This window comes from Anopheles maculipalpis, chromosome 3RL, assembly GCF_943734695.1.
Source record: "Anopheles maculipalpis chromosome 3RL, idAnoMacuDA_375_x, whole genome shotgun sequence".
In the NCBI taxonomy this organism is placed as follows: Eukaryota; Metazoa; Arthropoda; class Insecta; order Diptera; family Culicidae; genus Anopheles; species Anopheles maculipalpis.
Window position 1 is genome coordinate 91,532,801 of NC_064872.1, and position 26,920 is coordinate 91,559,720.

General features: G+C 48.1%; 4 protein-coding genes across 4 annotated transcripts; 3 read left to right on the plus strand and 1 right to left on the minus strand.

Annotated features, from left to right (window-relative positions):
• Positions 1–4,182: 4,182 nt before the first annotated feature.
• Positions 4,183–9,347, plus strand: LOC126563516 (transmembrane channel-like protein). The gene is made up of 8 exons (XM_050220160.1): positions 4,183–4,502; positions 4,629–5,124; positions 5,197–5,522; positions 5,700–5,810; positions 5,878–6,069; positions 6,127–7,675; positions 7,759–7,863; positions 7,954–9,347. The coding sequence occupies exons 1-8, from the start codon at positions 4,462–4,464 to the stop codon at positions 9,253–9,255; spliced, it is 4,122 nt and encodes a 1,373-aa protein (XP_050076117.1). The 5' UTR covers positions 4,183–4,461; the 3' UTR covers positions 9,256–9,347.
• Positions 9,348–10,443: 1,096 nt separating this feature from the next.
• Positions 10,444–10,692, minus strand: LOC126563434 (uncharacterized). Its single transcript, XM_050220079.1, has one exon. It carries the CDS (start codon positions 10,678–10,680, stop codon positions 10,444–10,446), a length of 237 nt encoding a protein of 78 aa, XP_050076036.1. The 5' UTR covers positions 10,681–10,692.
• A 2,180-nt stretch (positions 10,693–12,872) lies between these two features.
• On the plus strand, positions 12,873–20,319 carry LOC126561336 (laminin subunit gamma-1). The gene is made up of 9 exons (XM_050217424.1): positions 12,873–13,101; positions 14,070–14,946; positions 15,591–16,979; positions 17,191–17,388; positions 17,692–19,108; positions 19,182–19,431; positions 19,506–19,592; positions 19,729–20,029; positions 20,108–20,319. The coding sequence occupies exons 1-9, from the start codon at positions 12,949–12,951 to the stop codon at positions 20,317–20,319; spliced, it is 4,884 nt and encodes a 1,627-aa protein (XP_050073381.1). The 5' UTR covers positions 12,873–12,948.
• A 1,242-nt stretch (positions 20,320–21,561) lies between these two features.
• LOC126561431 (adenylyl cyclase X E) lies at positions 21,562–26,529 on the plus strand. Its single transcript, XM_050217569.1, has 11 exons — positions 21,562–21,714; positions 21,786–21,926; positions 22,499–23,023; positions 23,099–23,223; positions 23,301–23,336; positions 23,411–23,842; positions 23,926–24,079; positions 24,149–24,342; positions 24,418–25,096; positions 25,168–25,436; positions 25,500–26,529. Exons 1-11 carry the CDS (start codon positions 21,562–21,564, stop codon positions 26,452–26,454), a joined length of 3,663 nt encoding a protein of 1,220 aa, XP_050073526.1. The 3' UTR covers positions 26,455–26,529.
• The last annotated feature ends 391 nt before the right edge of the window (positions 26,530–26,920 follow it).

Sequence of the window (26,920 nt, forward strand, 5' to 3'; positions counted from 1 at the left end):
ATAACCTCGTGCCGGAGCGAAATTAACTGGTCGCACACCAGGGGGGACGAGGGAGCTTTTATCGTGTCTTGCGAGTAGAAAAAGTTGCAAATCCACTCCTACGCAAGCTAACGTACTTCACTTTGCTACACGATGGAGACGCCCAGTAAGCCGTAGACCCTCGGTTGCATTACTTGCTGTTCGCGGGATCCCTGCTATGCGGAAGGTATAATTTCAGGCGCAGCAGCTGAAAGCACTCTCTATAGACCACCTCCACCCCCCGGGGGAGTTTCGCACACCTTTGGCACGATCCGTTCGCATACGGCAGCCGGTCCCCTGGGAGGGTCCAATTTGTAGTCGCTTTGGATTTCGAGTTTGAAGCCATTTCATTTGACAGGTCGTCAGGTCGCGTCAGCTCTCCACGTCTGCCTGCGTGCAATTACGCCCGATGCGGAGGGCGTACGGGCTCGTCCCATCACGTCGAAGCAACCGGTGGTGGTGACAACCAACGGAACGCAAAAAGGTGGGCGATGATGGTGCGCTGAGAGTGGTTGGTGCTTGTGTGACCTGCGAGGTGTGGTTTTTTTGCGGATGATGATAGCACAATGACGGAGAGAGTGAAAGGACACGCTCGCGCACAGGTGCCACCCCCAGTGTCTGATTCAGAGACATGAATTGTAAATATTTATTGTATAAACCCCTACTGCGGGTATTTGCAAGGGGCCGAGAGAGGTCGGTCGGTCGGTTGGTCGGCATCCGTATGTGTAACCTGCTTCGCGTTTTGGCAGCAACACCTGCCCCGTGGCAGTCGACACAGGTTCATTCCGGATTCGAACGTGTGACAGTAAACGTGGTTTTATCGCTCGTGCTTGTTAGAGATAGAACGAAACACGATTATTCGGTTTAGATTTTAGTGCGTGTTTTGCGCGTGACCCATCAGTAGAATGGGCGATACCAGTGCACCGAAGCGTATCCGAAAGAAGCCCTCGGGAATACTGAAGCTGGACAGTGTGCGTCGTCGAGAATCGTCCGGCAGTTCTCTGCTACAGCTAGGTGATGAGGTAATGGAGACCCATGGTTCCTCAAACAATCGTGCTAATCGAAACAAATCAGCACAAAAATTAACCCAAACACAATAGCACACTAATGCACACGCCCGGGTGTTAGGTTGGGCCACACTATTGTGCGGAATATAATTACGACTGCATTCGCTAACGATTCACGATTGGAAAAGTGAAGAATTGGCGAAGAAAACGTTATTCTCGTTAGGGACGATAATCGGATCGACACGCATCATTGACTAGCGTGACCGCGTACCATTGAGCGAAATCTAAAAGCAGCCTTTTGCCTGTTGCCAAAGCCATGAAAGGCTTTACAAATACGCCAAACTTGACAACTTGAAAAGCCAGATAGCTTAAGACATTGTGCGTGGCGTGGCGTGGTGTTATAGATAACGCTTCTTCATCTGGCATGCCATTCCCACTGCCCCGCGTTCGATGAACCCATCATCCTCTAAAGAAACCAGCCCCACAAATAAATAGAGAGTAAGAAAGCACAGCCTGTAAACCTCTTCCTCTTGCCTGTATCACCATCATCAGCAGCTCGTGGTAAATTAATTTAGCGTAGTAAGCAATAAAAACACCTCCCTCTTTCACTACATCAAAAGACGTAGGCCTCCCACTGGCAAACAACAACAAAAAAGTGGTAAAAAAGTGGTTCCCGTTTTTTTTTTTTTCAAAGAAGCGGAAAACGAGATGCCACCACCTTCGATTACTATCAGCACACGGTAATTTCCACGAAACGCCACAAACACACACCCACATAAAAGCAGTAACAGCAGCAGGTGGTACATGCTTAAACGGCCTGCCCCTTTCTGGCGCGAAGGCGAGAGAAAAAGAACAGCAATAAAAAGACGGTCAGACAAGGTGCTTCGAGAGGGTCCTTAAAGAAAAAGGGCGCACAGAAAAGGCAAAAATAATAAAAAAAAACACATACCTACGTCACATGCGCCCCCGTAGGTATGTTTTGTTCGGTTCGGTGGGAGTGGGGATCGTTGTTTTTTTTTTCAGAGTGCGGTTCTTCTTCTGTTGTATTTGCCGAACCCGTTCCTTTTTCTACGCTGGACGGACATCTCGCGCGATCCAGTTGCGATTAATCCTTTCAACGGAACGGATCCTGCCAGAGCGGCCGCTAAACACGTGGGTCTTAATATAATCACGCGAGCGTTTGAGCAGTGAGTGTGTTTGTGTTTCAAAAATTGTGTGCCTCGTTCTTTAGGAATTGGTTTTAAGTGAGTTCTGATAAGTGAATTTATCGCTTGCCATCAAAACCATCAGAAAAGTGTGATATTGTATGAGGATTCAAAGAACCGAGCTTTAAAGAGTTCATTTACTTTGTGTACTAATTATAAAAAATTGTCAATGATATACAATTAGTTCTACGTTCTTCTTGTCGCGATAACATCCAGCAAATATACAGCAAAAATTCAATTTTCAAACCTATTGAAATCATTTAAAAGATTTGCGGGTGATGTTCATAATTTACGAAGGGATTCAAACATTACTACAAACCTACCCCACATATTTGTCGTAAATTGTAATACACTGTCGACAACGCGGGTGTCCCAAAAAGGCATGCTTATTCATCGCTAAAAACGCAAAATTGCCACGTTGCCCTAAAACAAAAAAAATAAGACAAGGAAAAACCACCACCCTCCAAGTCGAATTTACCAAACGTAGTATTCAGTATTCAGTCGCTTTTATGGCCTTGTAACCATTACACGCCTTTACACACCTTCCCAGATAAAGCACACAAACGCACACACACATACTCATAGAGAGAGGAAAAAAAAACGACTGACAACCTGGAAAATTCCTGTTCCGTGTTTCCGTATCGCATGAATGGAAATAGTCTTCACCTCCGCCGCTACACAATCACAACCGCACCAAACCGCACCAAACTCCAAGACACGCTAATGACATTCGGTTCCCGGCCCAGCCCGGTCTCGCTCTTTGTTCGGCGGAAACATTTTTGGGCATCCCGACAGCGAGCAGACAAATGAGCAAGCTGTTGTGAGCGTGGAACGCGTTCCCTTTCCCAGCACACAAGCGCACCCCTTTTCGGCGGGTAAAGGCACGCGAAACGCGCACCTACACAAACGCACAAACGATGACACTTCGGACACACATTGCGGGTGGCTTTTTCTCACTTTCGCAGCAGCACCAAGCCGCGTGAAGAGCGCTTAGCACACGGTGGCGGTGATCCAAGACGAGGGAGAACTAATTGATGAAACCTTTCCCAACGGCATGAATCGGCTGGAAGGCAGCACGAGTCTTTCGAGCATTGGAAGCAATCGGAACCAAGAATCAAGGATCCATTCTGCATTGTAGACACGTCCACGGAGAGGCGCCTTGGGACGTTGGAAGTCTCGTACAAAAAAATTCCAACCATTCGCTTGATCCACCATATCGGCACTCTATGTCTTGCCTTCTTTAATTCGTTTGCACGCATGAACGGCCAGACGGTTCACGGTTCCGAGTTCTTCTAGCACCAAAGTCTGCACTGTGTAACGTAATGAGAGCGATTATTAATGGTGCCAGCCATAATCAATTATCATTCGATGTAACATGCTGTTACGAGCGAACCGCGTTGCATACTTCTAGGCACCTTCTCCATACCCGCATCCGGGCGTGCTTCGTTATCCTTTTTATTCTTTATACACACGTGCAAGGGAAAATATTCATTCTCTGATCGTCGGAGAGAGAGAGAGAGAGAGAGAGAGAGAAAAAAAAAGGCGCACTTTAAAATCAACTTTGGAACATGGGTGTGGAATGACGTAGACGTCATCTTTGCCAATGTCGATTATCGGTCTCAATACGTGTGTTCGATCGATGGAAGATGGAAGTGGAACATTGAGCGCGATTATTTTATACTAAGAGATACCGAGCCAAGCCGAGTGGTGTTGTGTCAGTTACGTTGTACAACTTGCTGCCTTTGCTGTGCTATTTATATATCGAACCAAAGCTACTCCTTGGGGTGAACTTAATTGGAGTTATTCTTGGAACGTTTGGTGGTTAATTGCTGTACTTGGACACAACTCCTCAAGGTCGTCCTAGAGTACAGACAAAAGTGTTTGTGTGTTGTTACTGTCAAGAAACATTGTGTAGGCGCAATAGCTGTTTTCCACCTCTTACATCCTAGCTTTCGCCCCCTTCATCCGTGTCACCACAACTGTCGGTCACGTGGGCTTTCCCACCGGTGGGACACTCACCCGACGATCTGCCAGAGGACGCAGATGCCAGTGATTTGAGCACGGAGCAACATCCGGAAGTCATTAGTGTTCCACCGTCGAACGATGGCCATCCCAGTGCGGAGCGTTCGTCAACTGCAGCAAACGACCTGCCGGCAAAGGTGTCCACGCTGGAACAGCGTGCCAAGCACCCAGTAAAAGCGTTCGCTACAACCGGTACGACCGGAAGCGTTATGAAATCACCGGACGTCGCGGGAGGCACGTTCTTTGGCGGGTTGGTTTGATAACGTCACCCGGTAAACGCGCTAACTGACATATCTTAATCGTTCATCTCTTGTCTTCTCGATTTTGTTCGGTTTTCGCCTTTTCTCGAACCACCACCTCCTGCACACGACTAAAGCGACTCAGGTTCGGGCATTCGGTGCGACTCGGACGACGATGAGGACTATTCTGCCAGTATTAATGCGATCATTCAGCGGAAAGCAAGTGTTAAGAAAAAGCGCGGAGGTTACAAAGGAGGCCATCATCATCGACGTACCTCGAGCCCTGGTAGTCAGATGATGGGACTTGGGTCGGAACCGATGGCCGACGGGCGGCGTCGCTCGAGTGTCTATACGACGAGCTCTGGCGAGACGGGCATCACGCTACCGGGAGATGACCATTCGATTGGACGTGATGAATCGGCTGGAAGGCAGGATAAGCTGTTCGACACGATACGGCTGCATAAGGAGGTACTGCAGACGGTCAAACTGCAGCCGATTAGTATGAAGCGAAAGCTGCGCCTTGTACAGCAGGCAAAGAGCTACATCACACGACACGAGGGAGCCTTACAGGAACACTTTACCTCCCGTACAGCACGCAGTCTGTTAGCACAGTTTAACATCTTTCTCACTACAGTAAGTTCCACCTCACACACACACAGTCCCACCATATAAATAAATCCACTTGATTGCATCTTCACTCGACAGAAATGGCAACAACTGCTCCGTGAGCTTGCAAATTTGGCCACCTACCTGATACCTTGGGAATCACGCATCAAGGAAATTGAATCGCACTTTGGTTCCGTCGTCGCCTCGTACTTCACCTTTCTGCGCTGGTTGTTTTGGGTGAACATCGTCATTTCGGTGTTGCTGGTCGTGTTCATCATGGTGCCGGAGGAGATTTACGTCGATCCGGAAAAGGCCAAATGTGACATCCGGAAGACCATGTCCCGGCAAGAGTTAGCATTGACGCGAAATTTTAGCACGATCTGGGAGTTTGAGGGCCACCTCAAATATTCACCACTCTTTTATGGGTAAGCTAAATGGAAAGGGAGAGAGAGAGAGATAGAGAAAGTGTAATCGATTAAGAATCGCTTTCGTACGCATACATGGTGGGGGAGAATTATTTTCATTCACGAAAAAAGAGACTTCAATACTGAGTAAAGCAACGAACCCTCAAACCTTCACACGATGTGTTCTTTCGTTTTCAGCTACTATTCCACCTTCTCTGGAGCGATTGCGTGGGGTTATAATCTCCCATTGGCTTACTTCTTCACCGGATTAGTCGTCTACATTTACAGCTTTGTGGCAACGTTGAAAAAGTACGCAAGTTTGTATAATGGAAGTTTAACAATGTCTAACGAACGCTTTCCAAACTTTGCTTGCTAGAATGGCTGAAAATTCTCGAATGTCCAAACTGTCCTCCAAAGACGATGAGTACGTATTTTCTTGGAAACTGTTTACCGGCTGGGACTACATGATTGGCCATATGGAGACGGCCCAGAACAGAATGGCTTCCATCATACTTGGCTTTAAAGAGGCGCTTCTGGAGGAAGCTGAAAAGAAGAAGGACACGCGGAAGTATGTAACGGAAGCTGGAAATTTAACAGTTCTAACGTAGATTCTTTACATTTCCAGCTGGAAAATCATTCTGCTGAGGATATTGGTAAACTTTCTCATACTGGGCCTGCTCGTCATCTCCGCCTATGAGGTCATTCTGGTTGTGAAACGCTCGATGGACATCAAGGATTCCGATTCGTGGTGGAGACGGAATGAAATCACCGTCGTCATGTCGCTCATCTCGTTCTTTTTCCCAATGATATTCGAGGCTCTCGGGATCATCGAGTACTACCATCCAAGGAAGCAGCTGCGCATACAACTTGCCCGTATTATGGTGCTAAACATGTTAAATCTGTACTCCCTTATATTCGCATTGTTTGACAAAATTGCGCACATGACTGGGGAACTGCGAAGGATGAAACCGGTCAACTTTACATCGTCGGCATCCTCGTGCTTCCTGCCGGAAGCAGGCGCCAGATGGAATGTAACACCACCTGGGGAGCTTCATTCGGAACGATCGTTTCTGCTAGAAATGTTGGCCGATTTCAATCGCAACGGTATTGGAACGGGTACTCTGTTGGCAAATGGAAGTAACTGTTTTCGGGTGCCTTTTAATTGTACCGAGGCCACCAGTACGGCAACACTGTTGACCACACTGCTGCTAACGAGCATTTCCACCACAACCATTCCGGAGCAATCTAGTCCAACTACGGCTGTGGTATCGAGTGAGATTGTGACGACCAGCTTCAATCCGACCACATTGAGAGGATATCGCTCACCTTACGATGGGTACGATTACGACGAGGAAGATATGGATTATTATTTGGAGTATCGGGCACGGCTTCTACCAAACGATAAGCTCGAAGGAGTTCCGATCAACAAGCGTGAAGCTGTTTACGATGCTTACACACAAAACGAAAACACCTCGCTCGTAGAGAATTATATCGATTTTACCGATAATTTTACAACTGTTCCAAGCACTGCTGTTCCTACCGTCAGCACGGAAGACTTCCAAACGATGACATATACTGAGCTTCACAGCTATGTCACTGGGAGATTTGATGACTTTCTGGCATCTTATTACTCTTACGACGAAGAGGAAGAGTACCGATTGAATCAATTTATAACATCGGAAGAAGCTAATAGCATACAGACGCCATCTACTACAGAAAACATACCAGAATCTACAACGGCACTCTTCCAAAGCACGGTGTCTAGTGAGGAATATACTACCACCCGGGATGATAGGTCTACCGAAGATCAACACACAACAGTGCAGCAAACAACGGATATGGATTTAGCTGCGGAATCAAATACACAAACTACTATGAAGTATGATAAAGCTGGTACAACACTGTCATACGGAACGGAGGATGAGGATGGCTTAGTGATCTCATACGAGACATCATTCGCGCCAAAGGGAACACAAGCCGCAGATAGCAGCAGTGAAGGAGAACCGCTGTCTACTACTGAAACACCTAGTACGTGCTATCGTTGGGTTTGTGTGCCGAGCAATCTACAGAACCCGGAAGGCTACGACAGCAAGTATCGCAATGCGGACATTCGGTCACTCTGCTGGGAAACGATGTTTGGGCAGGAATTGGCAAAGCTTACGGTTATGGATTTGGTATGTATTTTACACAATAAAACAAAACCGACTTTGCATTTGCACAATGCTTAATATTTTTTCATTTCATTTATTTTTCCTAGCTCGTGACGATTATTTCGACACTGATTTTAGACTTTTTTCGAGCGCTCTTCGTCCGATTCATGAACAGTTGCTGGTGCTGGGATTTGGAAAAAAAATTCCCCAAGGTTCGAATGCTTTGATGTAAATTTTAATGTTTTATTATTTCCACCAACTCTTTAATTGTGCGTGTGTGTGTGTGTTTTTTTTTCGTTCAGTATGGAGACTTCAAGATAGCGGAAAATATTCTGCATCTCGTTAACAACCAAGGGATGGTGTGGATGGGCATGTTCTTTTCGCCCGGTCTGGCCGTTTTGAACATTGCTAAGCTGGTGATCATACTGTATCTCCGATCCTGGACCGTTCTGACCTGTAATGTTCCACACGAGGTCGTTTTTCGTGCCTCTCGTTCAAACAACTTCTACTTCGCACTGCTACTCACCATGCTCTTCCTATGTGTGCTTCCCGTAAGCTACGCCATCGTGTTCCTGGAGCCCTCATGGCACTGTGGACCGTTCTCCAACTCGAATCGCATCTATCACCTTCTCACAAATGCCACCGAGCAAATTATACCGGAGATGATCACCAAGTACATTGTTTCACCGGCTGCCATCATTCCACTACTCGTGCTGCTAATTCTCATTATTTACTACCTAATCTCCCTCACCGGTTCTTTGCGTGAAGCGAACCAAGATCTTAAGCTGCAGCTGCGCAAAGAACGTACCGAAGAGCGTAGAAAAATGTTTAAAATTGCCTCAAGCACGCAGCAACAAACGCCCGGCACTGGAATGACTGGCATCAACGGGCTTTCAAGCTCCTGGCACAAGGTGCTCGATTCCACCCAGCTGCGCCTACAATCTACAACGGACAATGCAACCGATTCGGAGAATTCCAGCTCGAAGCGCAAGGAACTGCTGCAGCGCATGATGAAGAAAGCACTGCAGAAGGAAAGCACGCTCGGTAGGGAAGTGGAACCGTCCTCGGCAGGGCCAAAAAATTTAGCTGCCGAATCGCCTCTTCCGATTTCACCACCCATAGTTGGAACGGTCAATGAAAAAAATCGTCCCTCCGCACAACTGAAACCGAAGCCCAAGGAGGTGGCAAAGGAGACAATTGACACCGACGTGTTTCGTTTCGATCGTCGTGCAGTGGAGCACATGCACCGTCAAGCCGAGGAGGAAGAAGCGGGTCGTGGGGCGAACGATGCGGATAGTGGTAGAAAAAAGTTTGAAAGAACCCGCCCGTCCACGGCGGAACGGTTCAGAATGGCGGCACAAGCCGAACGACGCCGTATGCAAAGCAAGCTGGCAACGGAGAAGCTGGCGGATAAAACGGCCGACTGGATTGAACAGATTCCCGTCATTACGATCAGTAAAACGTCAAGCGATGAGTGCATCATCGACTCTGACGTGGAGGATCCAAACGATCCGGCAGCGTCGAACACCGCCACCGAATTGACCGTCGATCGCAGGCGGGATCATTCGTCGTCAAAAGCCGCCAAACGGTATGCGGGCGGCTAAGGTGGTGTGTATCGTAACATTTTGATCGTTTACTTACCTAGTCCGTACGTCGTATGTGAAAATCAAACAAACAAACATTCGTGTGATCTCACTGTGCACTACTTTTTGACGTGTCTATTTGTTATTGTAAAACTTTAGGTAAAAATTTTGATGTTGTTAGGCAATTTTCAGAACTTTAACGCAAAATATATTGGATGTTGGACGTTTTTAACCGGTTCACGATCAAGGGACGCGTACATTTAGTGAATTATTTTAGCAATTTATCGGAAAGAAACAATTTACAAATTTTCACGCAACACTGGGACACCGCATCCGCACGCCGCCGCGAGTACAAACAAACTGTCAAACTCACCGGCTAAAAATGGTACTTGGGAACCGATGACAGTTGACGCGAAAATAGCTGTTTATACACCTACACACCAGCCCACCGTTTCGGATTGGTTTACAGATTTGTATTTTTACACAAAAATGTTATTTACTGTGTGTTTTAGCTATTTTACAAAAAAGTGTTTTAGTTGTTTGCTTCAGAATAAGCGCAAAATTCGATTGAATCATTAAAATTAAATGAAAAATTTATTTATTCCCACGACCATGTCGATCCGATTGCGATCACCAAGTTTGTGTATAAAGTGCCTAACCGCCTAGATGTTCTTCTCTCGCTCTCTCTCTCTTTTTCGATCACAAATTTTTGGCTGTATGCGTGCATGCGCGTATGCTTCTAAGCAAATGCACAGCATCTTGAGGTATGTGTTTTTGAACAGGGGTAGCATTAGCTGTCCGCCCGAGCGCATAAAACATTGTCGTCGCGATCTTGTGCGGAGCATCAACTCCAGATGTCGTTTGCTGACATCAGCGGAATCGTGTTTGTAGTTTCGTGAGGGTGATTAAGTTGTGCTGGATTCCATGTTTCTTTCTGTGAAAATTGTTGAAAAGGAAGAGATTGCAGCATAAGCAGCATATGTTGAAAAATACACCACATTGTTTTACGTACGCACGGGTGCATGTATATGTGTGTGTGTGTTGGTGTTGGAGTGCGTGTTTTTCCTTCCTTCAAGTGTGTCGTTTCCTTCGCTTGCTTTATGCAGTGTATGCATTTTTGATGTTTTCGTTCAAACTCCTCAATCCAACACGCGCCCAATGGGAAGAAATCCTCCGCTTCCTTCGCTACTGTCTCCTTCCGCCCATTGTTTAGTGGTGATCCTCCATTTGCTTCCGTTTCGATTCGGCCCATTTCTCCTTGTTGGCGGGCATGTTGGCCAGACTATGGAGCTTGTAGAACAGTGGCAGTGACAAACCGAACGCGATAAAGTAGAACCTCCAGATCCACTGATTCTTGACGTAGTGCTGGTACGGGAACTGCACTATCTTTGCGGTGTAGGTGTAGGGAAATTTTACGCGACGTCCTACTCCTGGTGGTTCCGACATGTTTGCAGCTGAACACAGTGCCTCCTAGATACTGAAGTGCGGGAATGTTGCAAAAATCAAAAAAAGAAATTTTCCAGATTTCCAGAGCCTACTTTTTATAGTAACAAATGTCAAATTAAACCAGAAGCAATCTTCCGGATTGCTCAAGAAGCAAGAAAACCTCGTTCAAATTGCGAGCATGCGATGAAGCAAACGTTCCACCAAGGTATGGGTGTAGGAATCTCTTGTGAAAGATCAGCAAAAAAAAATCCTCGGTCCCCCGTTTATGCGAGCAAGAAACATATGGACAACCGGAGGCCATACAAAGTTCGAATCGAAAGTGAAATTACACCACTGAACGAAGGCGAATACGAGATGCGTTGTTCCGGTATATTTGATTCTGTGGCAGTTATCAATGAGCCACACCAGATAAGCCCAGATCGCTCGAGTGTGGTGACGAGTGTTTACTTTACAGCTGTGTAGTGTAGTAATGGGCAAAGAATGAATGAGAAAAACGCTGTAAACCACCATTCTAAATCTGGACGTAATTTCCCTCCCCAGTGTAGAGGAATGTGTGCGTGTGTGTTATCAAAAGCGTTGTAGTTGTGTGCGCGATCGATGCGTTTCCTTCGAAGAGCATAGAAGAAGGAAGTCCACAGTCGCGAAGAGAGATCGTCGTGATCACGAAAAGCAGCAGCATACACATATTTGCTTGCAGACGGCCAAGCAAAGTAGTGAGCCAAACGTGTTTAGTAAGGAGAGAATCTGGCAGCATAAGTGGAAAACACACTTTTGGGTGCTTTATGCATGTAACAAACACACATAAACGCGCCAACTCCTCCCGGTGGTGCCCTATTGGATATATGTGTGTGAGCAGTATATTTCCAGAAAAAGCCGATAGACTAAGTCTATCGTTGGGGGGATGCGAAAGGTTGGCAAGAAGGGCCAACGTATGCAATCGGAGAACGTGCATAGCTGATGTGCAGGAGAGCGACTCCTACCACCTCCCGAAAGCCACCCATCCACATTACTAAGTCTCGTCTCCAAAATCCAACACAACTTGCAGTACTCAAACCGTCTAGCGTGTCATCGTGCCTGTGATCATCAGTTTTATCAACTCTGATGACGCCATCTGCAAGACAAATATTTGGTGGAAAGATAAAGCAAAACATCAACGGCAAGATCCACAATGTCCACCCGCATTCCCCGCACATCCGAAGCAAACAGTTGCAGCTAAGTTGCTCCTGTCGTCCGGTCGTAATACCGGGGGTTTGTGCAGTGCGTGATGTGTGGAACGATGAAGTCATTCTTTATTTTTCCACACTCACAACAGATGTAAAACTATTCCCAAATTTTTCTACCGCAAGAGCATTAACGACGAGACGGGATGTACTGTTTACAATTCACCGCCTTGTGCTACGGCCACCGCATGCTACATAGCGATCGATGATCGTGCTGCTCGGTGATCGGTTTCCGCAATGCGAGGATATACCCTCGCAACGAAAAATCAACATTTGCCCTCCAACAGCCAGAGCTAGGGGTTCTTGTTTATCTTGACAGTGTGTGAAGGGTAAAAGGAGCGGAGGGAGCAAAAACAATTGCCGGAAGATTTTATTCGAAACTTTTTTTCCCTTTGGTCCGCTAAAAAAAAAACAACATTGCACTGAAATAGCAGATAGCTTGCTGCTCATCTATGGCCATTGAAGATCATCCCTCGATTCGTGGTTTATGACGGCAGAATCGGTTGCTAATACTTTTTCTAAGCGTCTCTCCCATGTCTTGAGCAAGAACTCTCGTTTCTCTTGGGCCAACGGCGTTCTCCGGATCGTTTCCGAAGTTCTCTTGACGCGCTTTCGACTCGAGCGTCGACCGTCTTTTCGTTTGGACAACATCTGGCGAGTGAGTGAATGAGTCGTGGTCGCCAGTGGGATGTTGCCCTGAATTACCATTAGCCGATAAGACGTGCGCTGGAGTTCGGGCTGAACGGACCAGCACGAGCATGAGCACATTACCCGTCGATCGACGGTAGGCTGGTCGACGAGGAAGTCTACTGAGTGAGAGCTCAGGAGAGTTTCGCAATTCCCTCATTCGGCGGATACGGAAGTTCTAATACCGCGTGTGCGCCGAATGGTTTACAGTGAAATTTACAACGTGTTTTTCTCCCGTCTAGAGTAGTTGAACAGACAGTGCTAGAGAAGTAAGTGGAGCAGAAGTAGTAGCTGTAGTAGTGCTAGTTCCCCCAGAGGGGTTCATGGTGCCCCGCTGTACAAGTTTACCAAAGTGCCAAAGATGACGCTGACAAGTGTGCGAGGTGAATCGCGAGCCTGGTCCGCTGTGGTGACGGCCACGGCACTGCTGCTAGTATTAACCACGACAAGTGCTAATGAGAATACACACTACCTACCACCGCTGGAATGTGTCGATCCTTACGGCAGACCGCAGGTAAGACAACTCGAAACCGGAAACCAGCGCTAGAAATTCTCAATCCGTATCTGTGACGTTATAATATTCTTCGAAAGACAAAATGCCTGTCGATAGATAGGCCAAAGAAACTAGGTTAAAGTTCATCACCAAATGTCTAGCGTAAGGAATTTCAAACTGTCCGTGTTTGATAATTCGTTCGACTTACAAAACCCCGTTCGTTATTCTTATCGCTCCCCGTGTGCGTGTCCCAAACCCATGCTAAGAATAGTAGTGGACGTGATTGGCCTCTTAGCATCTTCCTTCTTGGCAGAATGCTAAACATGGCAGATCTCATGGACAAGTTCACCGTACATCTTAATTCCTTTCGCCACACAGATACGGGGTGACCCAAGCAGAATGCTCTTTCCTAAATAATGCACATTTTTCAATTAGCAACAATTGTTTCGACCGCAGCTCAATTAGCGCCATCCGCCCTAATGAGTGCACGGCAAGCGAATGCAAAGGAAACGGAAGCCGTGGAAGCCATACGCACATGGCACTACAGTAGTGGAGCGATCGGAGTCTTTTGTTGGAGAACGGTGGAGCAGAATGTTGATAATGTGTAGTTCTCCCCTCGGCTCGTGAATCGCTCCGGAAGCGTCTTTATCAGCTATTTTCAACCATTCTTCTGTTGGCGTTGCGATAAGACCCGCAATCTCGGACCTCTAGCAAACCCCCACTCGAGGCACGTTTCCTAATGGGAAAGAGTTTACTTGTCGCTGTTGTTGATGATCGAATGCTGGTCACACATCTGGGGCCGCTGCTTTGGAAGTGGTACTGTATCTTTGAACGATGTGTACGGCCTCAACGTTATAACTCTTCAATACAATCCTCCAGCATATGGATTCTATCCGAAAAAAACACCATCTCGAACTTTAACTTCCAAATAATCCGATCTGTTACGTTACCTCTCCCTTCTCTTTCCATCTCTCTCTCTCTCTCTTTAGCGCTGTATTCCTGAGTTCGAAAATGCGGCCTACCAGTTGCAGGTGGAAGCGACCAACACATGTGGTGACGATGATGATACAGATTTCTGCGTCCAGACGGGATACTCGAACCGGAAAAGCTGTGACGTGTGCCACGCCGGCCAACATTCGCCCCAATTCCTCACTGACTTGCACGATCCAAATAACCCCACCTGGTGGCAATCGGAAACCATGTTCGAGGGCATCCAGTACCCGAACCAGGTGAATCTAACCATGCGCTTAGGCAAATCGTTCGACATCACGTACATCCGCATCGTGTTTCACTCGCCACGGCCCGAATCGTTCGCAATCTACAAGCGTGTCACGCCGAATGGACCCTGGATCCCGTACCAGTACTACAGTGCGACCTGTCGCGATACGTACGGACTGCCGGACTCACTGTCCGTGATGAACGATGAGGATGAATCGCGTGCTCTCTGTACGTCGGAGTACAGTGACATCTCACCACTGCGGGACGGTAATATTGCGTTCTCGTCGCTCGAGGGTCGCCCATCCGCGATCAACTTCGAGCACCATCTGGAGCTGCAGCAGTGGGTGACGGCCACCGATATTAGGATAACGCTTGATCGATTGAACACGTTCGGTGACGAGGTGTTTGGCGATTCGCAGGTGCTGAAATCCTACTTTTACGCCATCGCCGATATTGCGGTCGGTGCTCGGTGCAAGTGTAATGGGCACGCGAGCGAATGTACCACCAGCACTGGACTCGACGGTCAGCGAACGCGCGTATGCAAGTGCATGCACTACACCGATGGACCCGACTGTGACCGGTGTCTGCCGTTCTACAACGATGCACCGTGGGGCCGCGCGACGTCCAAAAATGTGCACGAGTGCAAACGTAAGTACACTGCGCCACGATCGGCAACTACCGTTGCGGGTGCCCGAAAGTGAAGGGTACGATGATACGATTTCTGCCATATCCGATTCCGAACGGTTCGTCGGAAGCGAAAGATGTGCAAACAAAACGGAACAGGTTTCCTTTTATGTCCGGCACATATCACACTCAAGACAGCGTAGCGTCATCATCATCGTCTCGATCGTCATCTTGCGATCACTGTATTGTAGCTCTTCCTTCGGGAACTGGTCCGCCGGTCGAGCGAGATTCTTCAAGCATAGTCTGTCCATCTAGGGCAATCTCGTCGCAGAATTTGGTTTAGTACAGTCGCGATCGAATGCAGGCACATTCGCATTGCGCACCACCGACCATTTGGTTGTCGGTAAAAAGCTTACTTGGCCAATCGCCTTCCTTCCGTGTGTGTGCGCCATGAAACGTTCCGACGTGTATCGATTGGTTCTGCTGCTCCTATTGCTGCTACTGGCCAGTGGAACAGAACCATTTGCATTCTACACGTACCGCGAACGGAAAGGGTCTTCCAATCCACGGGCGCGATACTTTGTTGACTGTGAGGGACAGTTTACTGTCATCGCCGAAGTTCCTCCAAAGCTAATCTACTTGTTTCTTGCACTTATCTCTCCACACAGCCTGTAACTGCAACGGATACTCTACGAAATGTTTCTTCGATCGCCATCTGTACAACCTCACCGGGCACGGTGGCCACTGTATCGATTGTGGAGCAAACCGCGACGGACCGAACTGTGAACGGTGCAAGGAGAACTTCTTTATGCGCGAAGATGGCTACTGCATCAACTGTGGCTGCGATCCGGTCGGTTCGCGTTCGTTGCAGTGTAACGCGGAAGGACGCTGTCAGTGCAAACCGGGCGTTACGGGCGAGAAGTGCGATCGGTGCGACAGTAACTACTTCAACTTCGGACCCCACGGATGTCAACCGTGTAACTGTGACGAGCGCGGTTCGCTCGATAACACACCGTCATGCGATCCTGTGACGGGTGTGTGTTCCTGCAAGGAAAACGTTGAGGGTCGACACTGTCGCGAATGTCGTCTCGGATACTTCAATCTGGATGCGGACAATAAGTTCGGCTGTACGCCGTGCTTCTGCTATGGTCATACGCTCGAGTGTACGAGTGCGAGTGGATACTCGATCGTATCGACGACTTCCAATTTCAACAAGCACAAGGAGAAATGGACCGCCATCTCGGACACGGGCGTACCAGTAGACGTGAAGTACAACTCGCACAGCCAATCGATCGGTGTGGGAGCGAATGGGCATCGGACAGTGTACTTCCTGGCGCCCGACCGCTTCCTGGGTGATCAGCGAGCGTCGTATAATCGGTTGTTCAAATTCCGGCTACAACTCGTCGGACAACCGCGCGTCGAAGTGAGTCCGTACGATGTGGTGCTTCAGGGTGGCAACAGCAGCATATCATTGCCGATCTTTGCACAGAACCAGCGCATGCCAAGTGAGGAATCGCACGAATTTGCGTTTCGGTTGCACGAAAATCCGGAGTACACTTGGCATCCGTCAAATTCCGGCCGTGGCTTTATGTCGATTTTGAGTAATTTGACTGCGATTAAAATTCGCGCGATCTACGGTGATCATGGCGAGGCCATACTGGATGATGTGGAGCTGCAGACGGCACACCGAGGAGCGGCCGGACGGCAGGCCACTTGGATCGAACAGTGTACCTGTCCGGAAGGTTATGTGGGACAGTTTTGCGAATCGTGTGCTCCTGGCTATCGGCATAATCCGGCACGGGGTGGTCCGTTCATGCCCTGTGTACCGTGCGATTGTAACAAGCATGCGGAAATTTGTGACTCGGAAACGGGACGCTGCATCTGCCAGCATAACACGGCCGGCGATACGTGCGATCAGTGTGCGAAAGGATTCTTCGGCAATGCGCTCGGTGGTACGCCGTTCGATTGTAGACGATGCCCGTGTCCGAACAATGGTGCCTGCATGCAGATGGCCGGCGATACGGTGATCTGTCTCGAGTGTCCGGTCGGATATTTCGGTATGTATAAAGCAAAACTACTCCCCCTCCCCATCCCTAGTGAGGACTGACTATTCAACTACGTGGTATTTCAGTCAGTCTAGTAAGCCATCAAATGGTCGGCGTGACCTAAAAGGTCGTTAAGCCACGAAGAAGAAAAAAGCAAAATGGAACGCGTGGCTAAAGAAGGGGAGATATGTACAACGTACCTTACCGCTTCTTTTTCTTACAGGCCCTCGCTGTGAGCTCTGTTCCGATGGATATTACGGCGATCCGAGCGGTGTGTATGGTGCCGTGCGTATGTGTCAACCGTGCGACTGCAATGGAAATGTTGATCCGAACGCTGTCGGCAATTGCAACCGCACTACTGGCGAATGTCTCAAATGTATCCACAACACGGCCGGACCACACTGTGACCAATGTTTGCCAGGTAAGAGTTATCGGTCCGTGACAATGAAACGGTTTTAATCAATCATCGATGATGGGACACCCGTATGATAAGATAACGTGGTGCGTACGGCTATGATTACTCAGCACCCTCAGTGGGAGAGCGGTATCGGTGGCTAGACATGCGTGACCGGTGGAAGTGTTTGTATGTACTGTTGGTGTTCGCGTTTGTCGTTGTTCTTTCGACAGAGCAACGTACAAAGTGTGGCGATGGTACTGCAAAGCGTCCCGTGAATAGTTCCTGAGGCTTGCTTATCCCCTATTGGTTTCTACTTTCTCGCTCCAGGTCACTTCGGAGATCCACTTGCCGAACCACACGGAAGCTGCGAGGAGTGTAGCTGCTATCCACGAGGCACCGAGCAAACCGAGAAGGGTATCTCGATCTGTGACGCCATCAACGGCAACTGTCACTGCAAGCCGAACGTAATCGGTCGTACGTGTAATGAGTGCAAAAATGGCTACTGGAACATTGGGTCCGGCAATGGGTGCGAAAGTTGCAACTGCGATCCGATCGGCAGCTACAATGCGTCCTGCGACCGATACTCGGGCGAATGTTTCTGCAAACCGGGAGTTGTGGGCAAAAAATGTGACAAGTGTGCACCGGCGCATTACGGATTTTCGGAGGAAGGATGCCATGCGTGCGATTGCGATCCAAGCGGTTCCAAGGGTTCGCAGTGTAACCAGTACGGACAGTGTCCGTGTAATGATAACGTCGAGGGGCGGCGGTGCGATCGCTGTAAGGAGAACAAGTACGATCGACACCAGGGATGTTTGGACTGTCCGGCGTGCTACAATCTGGTGCAGGACGCTGCAAACGATCATCGTGCCAAGTTGGGCGAGTTGAATCAAATTCTGCAGGACATTCAATCGAAACCGATCGTTATCGATGATAACGAGTTTGCAGGAAAATTACATGCGGTGCAGGAGAAGATCGACATACTAGTGGAGGACGCGAAAAGTGGTTCGGGCGGCGGAGAAAAAACGTTGAATGAAATTCTCCGTGAGCTCGAGGGCCGTCTGCAGGAGGTGCAGAAACTGCTCGATAATGCGGATCAATCGCAAGAAGTTACGAACCACAAAATTGGCAAGGGTGGATATAATGCTACGCTGGCGAATGGCAAAATACAGGACGCGCGCCGTCAGCTGGACAGTGCCGTAGAACTGCTGCAAACCGAGGGCAATACAGCGCTGGCTCGTGCGAAGGACATTTCCGGCCATCTGGGTAACCAGACGAACCAAATCAGTGGTATATCGCGCGAAGCTCGTCAGTATGCGGACCGGTTCAAGGCGGAAGCCGACGCCAACATGAAGCAGGCCCAGGAAGCGCACAAGAAGGCGTCGGATGCGTTGAAGAAAGCAAACGACGCGTTCAACCAGCAGGCAAACATTACCAAGGAGCTTGATACGAGCATATCGAGCGAAATTGCACAGGCCCGCGAGAAGCTCAACACGGTGTCGAAGCTGACCGAGCAGGCACTAACGCGTGCGCGCGAAGTGAACGATGAAGCGTTAACGCTGTTTGCTGCCGTTAATCGTACAGCACCGCCCAACATCGATATCGATAAGATCAAAAAGGAGGCAAACCAGTACAACCGGGAAGCGGACCGAATTGCGGATGATCTTGCGAGCAAGATGCGGGACCATGCTCAGCTACTCGAAAGCGTCGCCACCAATATTGAGCTGGCGGAGACGTTGCTCCAAAGGTGAGATGGCGGATGGGTGTTACATGTATGAAGGCTCTAGAATCAACTATTTCACTGATCGTTTCTCTTGCAGAGCTCACTTACAAAAGGAGGATGCTATCGAAACACTGAAGCATCTGCAATTCGCGAAGGAACTAGCGATCAAGGCCGTGGCTGAAGGGGATGGAACATTGCAGAAGGCAAACTATACGTATCAAACGTTGGCAGGATTCAAAAACCAAGTTGAGGAGTCGTCCAAGCGTGCCGAGGATGCACTCAACCTAGTCCCGAACATTGAGCGACAGATTACCAACTCGCGCGACCTTTTACAACGTGCAGAAGAGGTACACTAGGAAGATTCCGATACAGAACCGAGAACTCAGATTTTTAACGATCATCTATTTTGTTTTTCTTCTAGGCTCTCTATGCTGCCAGCCGCAATGCAGAGGATGCTCGCAAGAATGCTCAAACGGCACAGGACAAGTACGCGGAGGAAGCTTCCAAGGTGAGACAGAGACAGAGAGAGAGAGAGAGAGAGAGAGAGAGAGAGAGAGAGAGAGAGAGAGAGAGAGAGAGAGAGAGAGAGAGAAGCAGAGCTATGTGCGAGTTGAGAGTTTAACCGTTTGTTCCCTATTGTTTAGCTGGCAGAAAACATAAAGAAGCGTGCCAACGCGACAAAGAACACTGCCCGCGATCTTCATCACGAAGCAGATCAGCTAAATGGGCGGTTGGCAAAAACAGACAACCGACTGGAAGAACGCGAAGCACAGATCCGTAAGGACCTTAACCTTACAAACGAAGCGAAGGAAAAGGTTGGTCAAGCACAGCTGAACTCGAACGAAGCCAAATCGCAAGTAGACAAAGCGATGCGAGAAGTCAAGCTCATCATGTCGGAACTGGCCAATCTGCGGGAAATCGACGTGAATAGTTTGGATGATTTGGGTAATGGCAATTCTGGCGTCTCGTTATGCACATGTAAGGGAAAGTGAGTTATCACTTTCATCATTTTTCTCTTTTCAGAACGTCGTCTGACTGCGGCCGAAAAGGAGCTGGAAGATGCTCAGCTAACGAAGCGGCTCAGTAGTCTGACCGAGGCAAAGAACATCCAGAACCAGAACATCCGCAGCTATCAGAAGGAGCTGGCCGATCTGCGGCTCGAGGTCGTTAATATCGAGCTAATAGCGAAATCACTGCCACCGGGATGCTTTAAACGTACGCATCTGGAACCATAATCGGAGAGCAATGGCGACCGAGCACCAACCGTTGTGCTGCTCCATGCTAGGGAAAGCTCCACTGACGAATCAGTGATGGGATCTAGCACGTGCGTGCTTTATTCCAATGACAAATGTGCCACAACACAACAGAAACGAACACAAACTCACACAAACACACGCACACCTACTAAACTACTAATTGCCCCGTGCAAAAACCCCGTTTTCATTACGTTTTAATGCGATAGTATTTAAGACTAGTAATATTTAAAAGGCAAACACACAAAGCCCCCATCAATCGTGTACGACTAACAAATTCCCTAAGCACTTCCCTTAAACTACAAGCACACGTGGATGAGCGCACACCACCGGAAGTGACGAGAAAGAAATGAATGGCGATGATGATGGAAACTGGTGCTACTACAGAAAGATACAAAAAATCCAGTGACTTAAGTAGGGGGCCTTTATCCCATTCATTGTGTTTATACGCGTGTTTTCGGTCTTTCCTTCGAAAGAAATAGATCCCTTTTGGGTCAAGGAAAGCTGCTCCTAGTGGACAAAACCTGCGACACTATCCTCTGTTCAAACTCTGTCATACATCTGTCCATCAGCTTAAGCGTGCCGAGAAGATAACGGTTTGGGAAGGAAAGTTAATAAACGAGTACAACAAAACTAGAACCAATAGAGTGCGCCGTGTATTACTGTGTTACGAACTCTGTATTCCGATACAGGTGAGGCTTTCACACACCAGCAAATCAATGTTTGATGACACGATGGTACACACACGGTGTGCTGGTGTGAGCGTTATCGGAGAGCGTCGTCTTGTACATTACTTTTTAAGTGGTAATTTTCAATTTCCCTTCCCCCTTTACCCGTGTCTCTGCATTGGAACATGGGAGAGGATCTGTTGGGCCTGGAGCACCTTATCATTGTCCGGTTATTGATTAGTTTCCGATTGTCGCTCGAAAGCGCCGAACGCGCTTTCTTATGCTGCGAGTTACGGTGGAATTGGCAGTGCAACAACTAGCAACCAGTTCACATGGGTCGGCAGCGGGCCTAGAGAACGCAGGATTAAATATTTGAAGAACTGAGTGAGCGTGGACAAGCGGTTACAACGTGTGCAATTATAGTAGTGCAAACTTTGAAGTTTGAAGAGATGTAATAGAGAAGATCAACAAGCGACGACCACGACGAGGGCGAGACACCACACACTCCACGAGTTGAGAAGTTTGAGTGGACGTGTGCCTTGAAAACGAAACGATGATGATGGGAGGTGAGTCGAATCCGGATGGTGCGGGCATTTATGGATCGGAAGAGTGTGACATCTGTCGCCCGGCGGATAGCAACGCAGATCAATCCCATGACACCGAGGGCGATTATATTGCGCTCAAGAAATGGGAACTAGGATTTCTCAGGGTAAGCAGTTAGTGGTTGTTTTCGTCGTCAGTCAAGAGTCATTCCCAAAGCTCTGGCATGTTGCATTACAGCGCGAGTGCGTGAACCTGGGACTGGAGACGTTCTACCATAAGTATATGGAACGAGTACAACGGAGTTATCTGTCGATATTTGTGGTGTTGCAAACGTTCGTCAGTATCTCGCATGTGATCGTCATCGTGACCGGAAAGCCGGTAAGTACACCCAACAATGTATCCTTCACAAGCTGGCCGGGGAGATTTTGTGGCGCCCCGTCAATCATCCATTCAGAGCCATTGGTCAGCCGAAGCATACTGTGACCGCTGTCAATGCGGGATCAATTCATCTACCATCAATTATCCCCGTCCGATGTAGATCTCTGTTGTGCTTTCCAGTGGTCAAGGATTCTTTTAAGAAAAAACTACCCCAACAAACCCCGTCCCATCTCTGACCCTACACACCCCTATCTGAAGGCGTTTAGGGCGAAGATGACAATAATTTTAATTGATGGTGATAACGCACCATCGGTGCATTGTGTTGTGTTGCTTACTTCGGAAGCGTTCGATATCGGTGTCGCCCATACGCCGCGGCTGATGATGTTGTTGGTGTTGATGTCCGAATCGTATCGCGATAAAAAAGAACTAGGCGCTACCGCTGTTTGGTGCTCTGCAATCGGCTGATTTACTGAATCATGCTGTTTACATTGGATGAATCGGTGTACGGAATGTCGATGCGATTCATCGCCTAGGATTAACCTTTCTGGATTAACTCCCTGGTCTTTCTCTAGCATCCAACGGCGGCAATTCATCCTGATCTGATCTGCTACCTATTCGGGATTCTTATCGTGTGGATATCACTGTTTGCCGCCTTCAAGGAGGGACTCGTGAAGGCCTACCCTTGGGTACCGTACGTGTCTTCCAGCATTGCCGTCATCACAATGATCATTACCGATCTGACGATTCCTCTGTACCATGCGGTTGTCACCTTCATCAATCCACCGCTTAGACCCTCCTACGCCAGTCATACAATTCTGGCGATCTACATATTTCTTCCGCTCAGCGAAAACATCCACGGTATCATACTGGGTAGTGCGACATCTCTGTGCTATCTGATCGTGATGACACTGATCACGTACCGGCTGGAGGAGGATACCGCACTCAAGGTGATCACCGAGCTGATCTACTTCATCTGTTTGAATCTGTTTGGATTGTACTTTCGGCTCATCAACGAGGTGGCCATCAGACGCACATTTCTCGATCGACGTGAGCTGGTCGAGGGTAACCTATTGCTAAAGTTTGCCCGCAACCAAGAGGTAGTTAGTGCACCGGTAGAATAGGACAGCGTAGTTGTACGATGCAAATTCACTACATTTTTCTTTTCCCTGTAGAAAGAGCTTCTCCTCAGCATCCTACCAGAGCATACGGCCGAATTAATGGAGAAGGATATACGTGCGATGATAGAGAAGATGCGTCACGATCAGCATAATGCCAATCAAACGATCAATACACAAAAGTAGGGTAAATTAGGCGACAAATTGCAAACTTCGAGAATAATTTTTCATCCTTTGCTTTCCGTTTCTCTTGCTATAGCTTCTTCCGAACAGGAACTCAATGGCGTTCTATAAAGTAAGAAACGGCACACGGAGAGGAAAACACAGGGAAAAACTAACCCTCAAAATGATCGATTTTTTCTCTTGTAGCAAACTGTACGTACAGAAACACACCAACGTAACGATTCTGTATGCCGATGTGGTCAACTACACGCACATGACAACGCAACTGCCCGTCCGCACTCTGGTGGACGTACTGCACGAGCTGTTCGTCAAGTTTGATGAAGCCTCCAAGGAGTTTAACGTGTTGCGGATTAAGTTCTTGGGCGATTGCTACTACTGCGTCTCAGGCGTACCGGTACGCAACAAATATCACGCGAAAAGCTGCGTCAACTTGGGCCTGCGCATGATCAAGGACATACGGGATGTGCGGATGTCGCGCGATCTCAACATCGACATGCGGATTGGCATCCACAGTGGTAGCATCATATCCGGGGTTATTGGTGCGTGCAAGTGGCAGTACGACATCTGGTCAAAGGACGTAATTATTGCGAACAAGATGGAGTCTACGGGAGAGGCTGGGTGAGAGCAGCTTGCTGATATTTGATCCCCACGTCCTCGTGTACGTATCTTAACCTCCTAAATTCTCTACTTAATTTTGTCAGCAAAGTTCACGTTACAATGCAAACGCTGGAGCTGCTCGACGGTGAGTATATCTTCGAGGAAGGCACACAACAGGCCAAGGAAGATCCTATCCTCGTGAAGCACAACATACAGACGTTCCTGATCGTTCCACAGCCAGGTTACGATGATAGCTCGGTAGGTCTGTTTGGGTAGTTGATGGGTACTTTGAACATGAAAATCGCCTACTCATAACAACACGAATAGTTCTTTAACGTCCAAGAGCCTGGTCCGAGCAGTCGCATGTCCAGCGGGGTGAAAAGGAAAACCATCAAAAAGGAGCGCAATCTGGTGACGAGAAACTTTATGCAAAACTCGATGGAACAGTTTCGCGAAATCATGAAATTAACGAACGTCGAAATGGCCTACGAGTTGGAGCGGATGCCAATCGGAAGATTTCAGTCAGTACAACTCCAATATCCTGTGAGAAGATGATTCTGTCATTTCTAATCGATTTGCATTTCCATCTGTTACAGGTTCAACAAACTGTTTTCATCCTACAAAAGCTACATCCAAGAACCTTCCCAAACGGCATCGACGAGATCGGCAGAGAGTGCTGGGCCACGGTGCAGCAGCAGCGAGGAGGACACCAACCGGCTCGACAATATGTCGCCATTTTTTATGTGCTTCGAAAACAAGCGTTGGGAGCTGACGTACCTGCAGGAACCGGACCTAATGCTCAAGTACAGCGTGCTGATGAGCTTCATCGTGTTCGTGTGCATTCTGCTGATACAGATCCTTAACGAAGCGTCGGGCATGTACTTCTGGTTACTGAACGGTCTGTCAGGCGTACTTTTGTTCGCATTCATTCCCATTACGTGGTTCAAGAAGGTGTGGGACGTATATACACCCTATTCGATCGATGATTTGCTGCGTGTCCGGAAGCCTCAATCGCGTTTGATGCGAATATTCTACGATTTCTCCAACGACATTATGAGCAACTACGTTATACGGACGGTGATCTATCTGATAACGATCGCGCTACTCGTGGTGTGTTCGATGATGTATCTGATCGAGTGTAATTACGATTTGTTGGAACAAACGACTACTACTAGTGAGTTGCCTCCAGTGGTTGATGATAGTCTTACAAACTTGCTGCAAGACACCCGAGGACCGTTTTCTACGTCGCGTAAAAATTTCTGCACAAATCCATGGGTAAGTAAGTGTACTAAGTTTTGACCAAATTGTGAGAAGAGATGATCATACAATATGGCATCCCTTTCCAGTCCGTCACGCAGTGCCTAACGTTAGCGATAGGAATGGCCTTCCTATTTCTAAGGATACACTTTCTACTAAAGGCCTCCGTCGGTCTTCTCATCTTCTTCTGCTACTGTTGGGCAATCTTTGACGAGCTGTACTATTACTTCGACAGTAGTGCAAGTATGAACCCTGGCCTCGATCCGAAAGCCTCTCATCTAATGCTAATTCTGTTCATCGTAATCATATTTCACTGGATCGATCGGCAGTCGGAGTACATCGCACGAACAGATTACAAGTGAGTGTCCATCAATGGTGTCGCCAAAGGACACGATCTCTAACGTGTTTGCTATTTCCACAGCTGGAAACAACAGCTCCTGAAGCAAAAGGAGGAAGCCGAAGTAACGAAACAGACGAACAAAATCCTAGTGGAAAATATTTTGCCGACGCATGTGGCAGAAATCTACATCAATCGTCAGCTAAAAAACGAGTTCTACAACGAGGAGTACGAAAACGTAGCCGTCATGTTTGCTACCATCACAAATATGGAGGTCAACACGGACATCTCGGTGGAAAATGAGAAAAGTGTGCTGAAGGTGCTGAACGAAATTATCTGCGACTTTGACGAACGGCTGCAGTACTTCGATGGGTACCTAAAGGTGGAGAAAATAAAGGTCGCCGGTTGGACGTACATGGCGGCCTGCGGGCTCGATCCGGGCAGGTGCGATTCGTCCTCATCGCTCAGCGGCTATCGGTCCGTTTCGGGAATGACCCGTACCTCGCTCATGACCAACGGCCGTCGCAGCCTTAATCCGCGCACCTCTCTAGAGGTTACACACAAGGCCAGCACTAGTACGCGGAGCAATTCCAGCAGCAGCCGGCAGAGCAACAACGTCACAATCGTGATGGCCGAGTTTGCGCTCGAGCTAATGCGAGTGCTGCGAGACTTTAGTAATGAAAACTTCAAACAAACTAGTCCGGGATTGCTGCGGGTCGGCATATCCCATGGGAAGGTGATGGCTGGTGTCGTCGGTTCAAGCAAACCGCTGTACGACATCTGGGGCAACGCGGTCAACATGGCATCGCGGATGGACTCAACCGGGCGTCCGGGACGTATTCAGGTGACGAAGGAAAGTGCAGAAGTGTTGCAAAGCTACGGCTATCAGTGTGACTATCGGGGAGAAATTTTCGTCAAGGGTCGTGGGAAAATTCCCACCTACTTTCTAAAGATAAGCAACGATTTGAAGTTCCACCGAAAATCCTGCGCGACCAGCATTGGAAATGAGCAAGCCGAGCATATAACGACGAAGCTTTAATGGAACAATGTATTTATCAAGACTTCCTGTACGTACCAGAATATCAGTTGTAAATATAGTTGCTAACAAAGAACACAAAATAACTTCTTGTCTTAGACATCTCTAACAGCGCCAAACAGTACAAAATACTAAAGAAAAACAATAAAATTACGGCACAACATAAGCAAATAAATCAATATTCTTGAATTTCCATTCGAATCCTTCGACTGTGCACTATAGACACAATGCAGCAAAACTGCCAACAAAGCTGCAAATGTCAAACTGTGCCGAAAAAAAAAATATCAACAGGGGGCTGATTACACGCAAAACACACGCAAACGAAAGTTTAAAAAAGCATTATTAAAGCATTCCTATTGTGATTCCAAGTAAACTCATTAATTTAAACTTATCTGTAGTGTAGTCGTCTGAGATTGTTTATCGCATAACACACTGCCAAAAGTCGCAGTTTGTTCAGCCCGTCCGGTCA

What these genes read in the sequence shown, in the direction of transcription:
- LOC126563434 (XM_050220079.1), bottom strand. Translation starts at nt 10,680, where the DNA reads ATGTCGGAACCACCAGGAGTAGGACGTCGCGTAAAATTTCCCTACACC.
- LOC126561431 (XM_050217569.1), top strand. Translation starts at nt 21,562, where the DNA reads ATGATGGGAGGTGAGTCGAATCCGGATGGTGCGGGCATTTATGGATCG. An exon ending in TCATCGTGACCGGAAAGCCG is followed by an intron (nt 21,927 to 22,498) that starts GTAAGTACACCC and finishes GTCTTTCTCTAG; the next exon opens with CATCCAACGGCGGCAATTCA. An exon ending in ACTCAATGGCGTTCTATAAA is followed by an intron (nt 23,337 to 23,410) that starts GTAAGAAACGGC and finishes TTTCTCTTGTAG; the next exon opens with CAAACTGTACGTACAGAAAC.
- LOC126563516 (XM_050220160.1), top strand. Translation starts at nt 4,462, where the DNA reads ATGAAATCACCGGACGTCGCGGGAGGCACGTTCTTTGGCGG. An exon ending in TATTCACCACTCTTTTATGG is followed by an intron (nt 5,523 to 5,699) that starts GTAAGCTAAATG and finishes TTTCGTTTTCAG; the next exon opens with CTACTATTCCACCTTCTCTG. An exon ending in AAGAAGAAGGACACGCGGAA is followed by an intron (nt 6,070 to 6,126) that starts GTATGTAACGGA and finishes TTACATTTCCAG; the next exon opens with CTGGAAAATCATTCTGCTGA.
- LOC126561336 (XM_050217424.1), top strand. Translation starts at nt 12,949, where the DNA reads ATGACGCTGACAAGTGTGCGAGGTGAATCGCGAGCCTGGTCCGCTGTG. An exon ending in CTGTGACCAATGTTTGCCAG is followed by an intron (nt 17,389 to 17,691) that starts GTAAGAGTTATC and finishes TTCTCGCTCCAG; the next exon opens with GTCACTTCGGAGATCCACTT. An exon ending in TTTTACAACGTGCAGAAGAG is followed by an intron (nt 19,432 to 19,505) that starts GTACACTAGGAA and finishes TTTTTCTTCTAG; the next exon opens with GCTCTCTATGCTGCCAGCCG.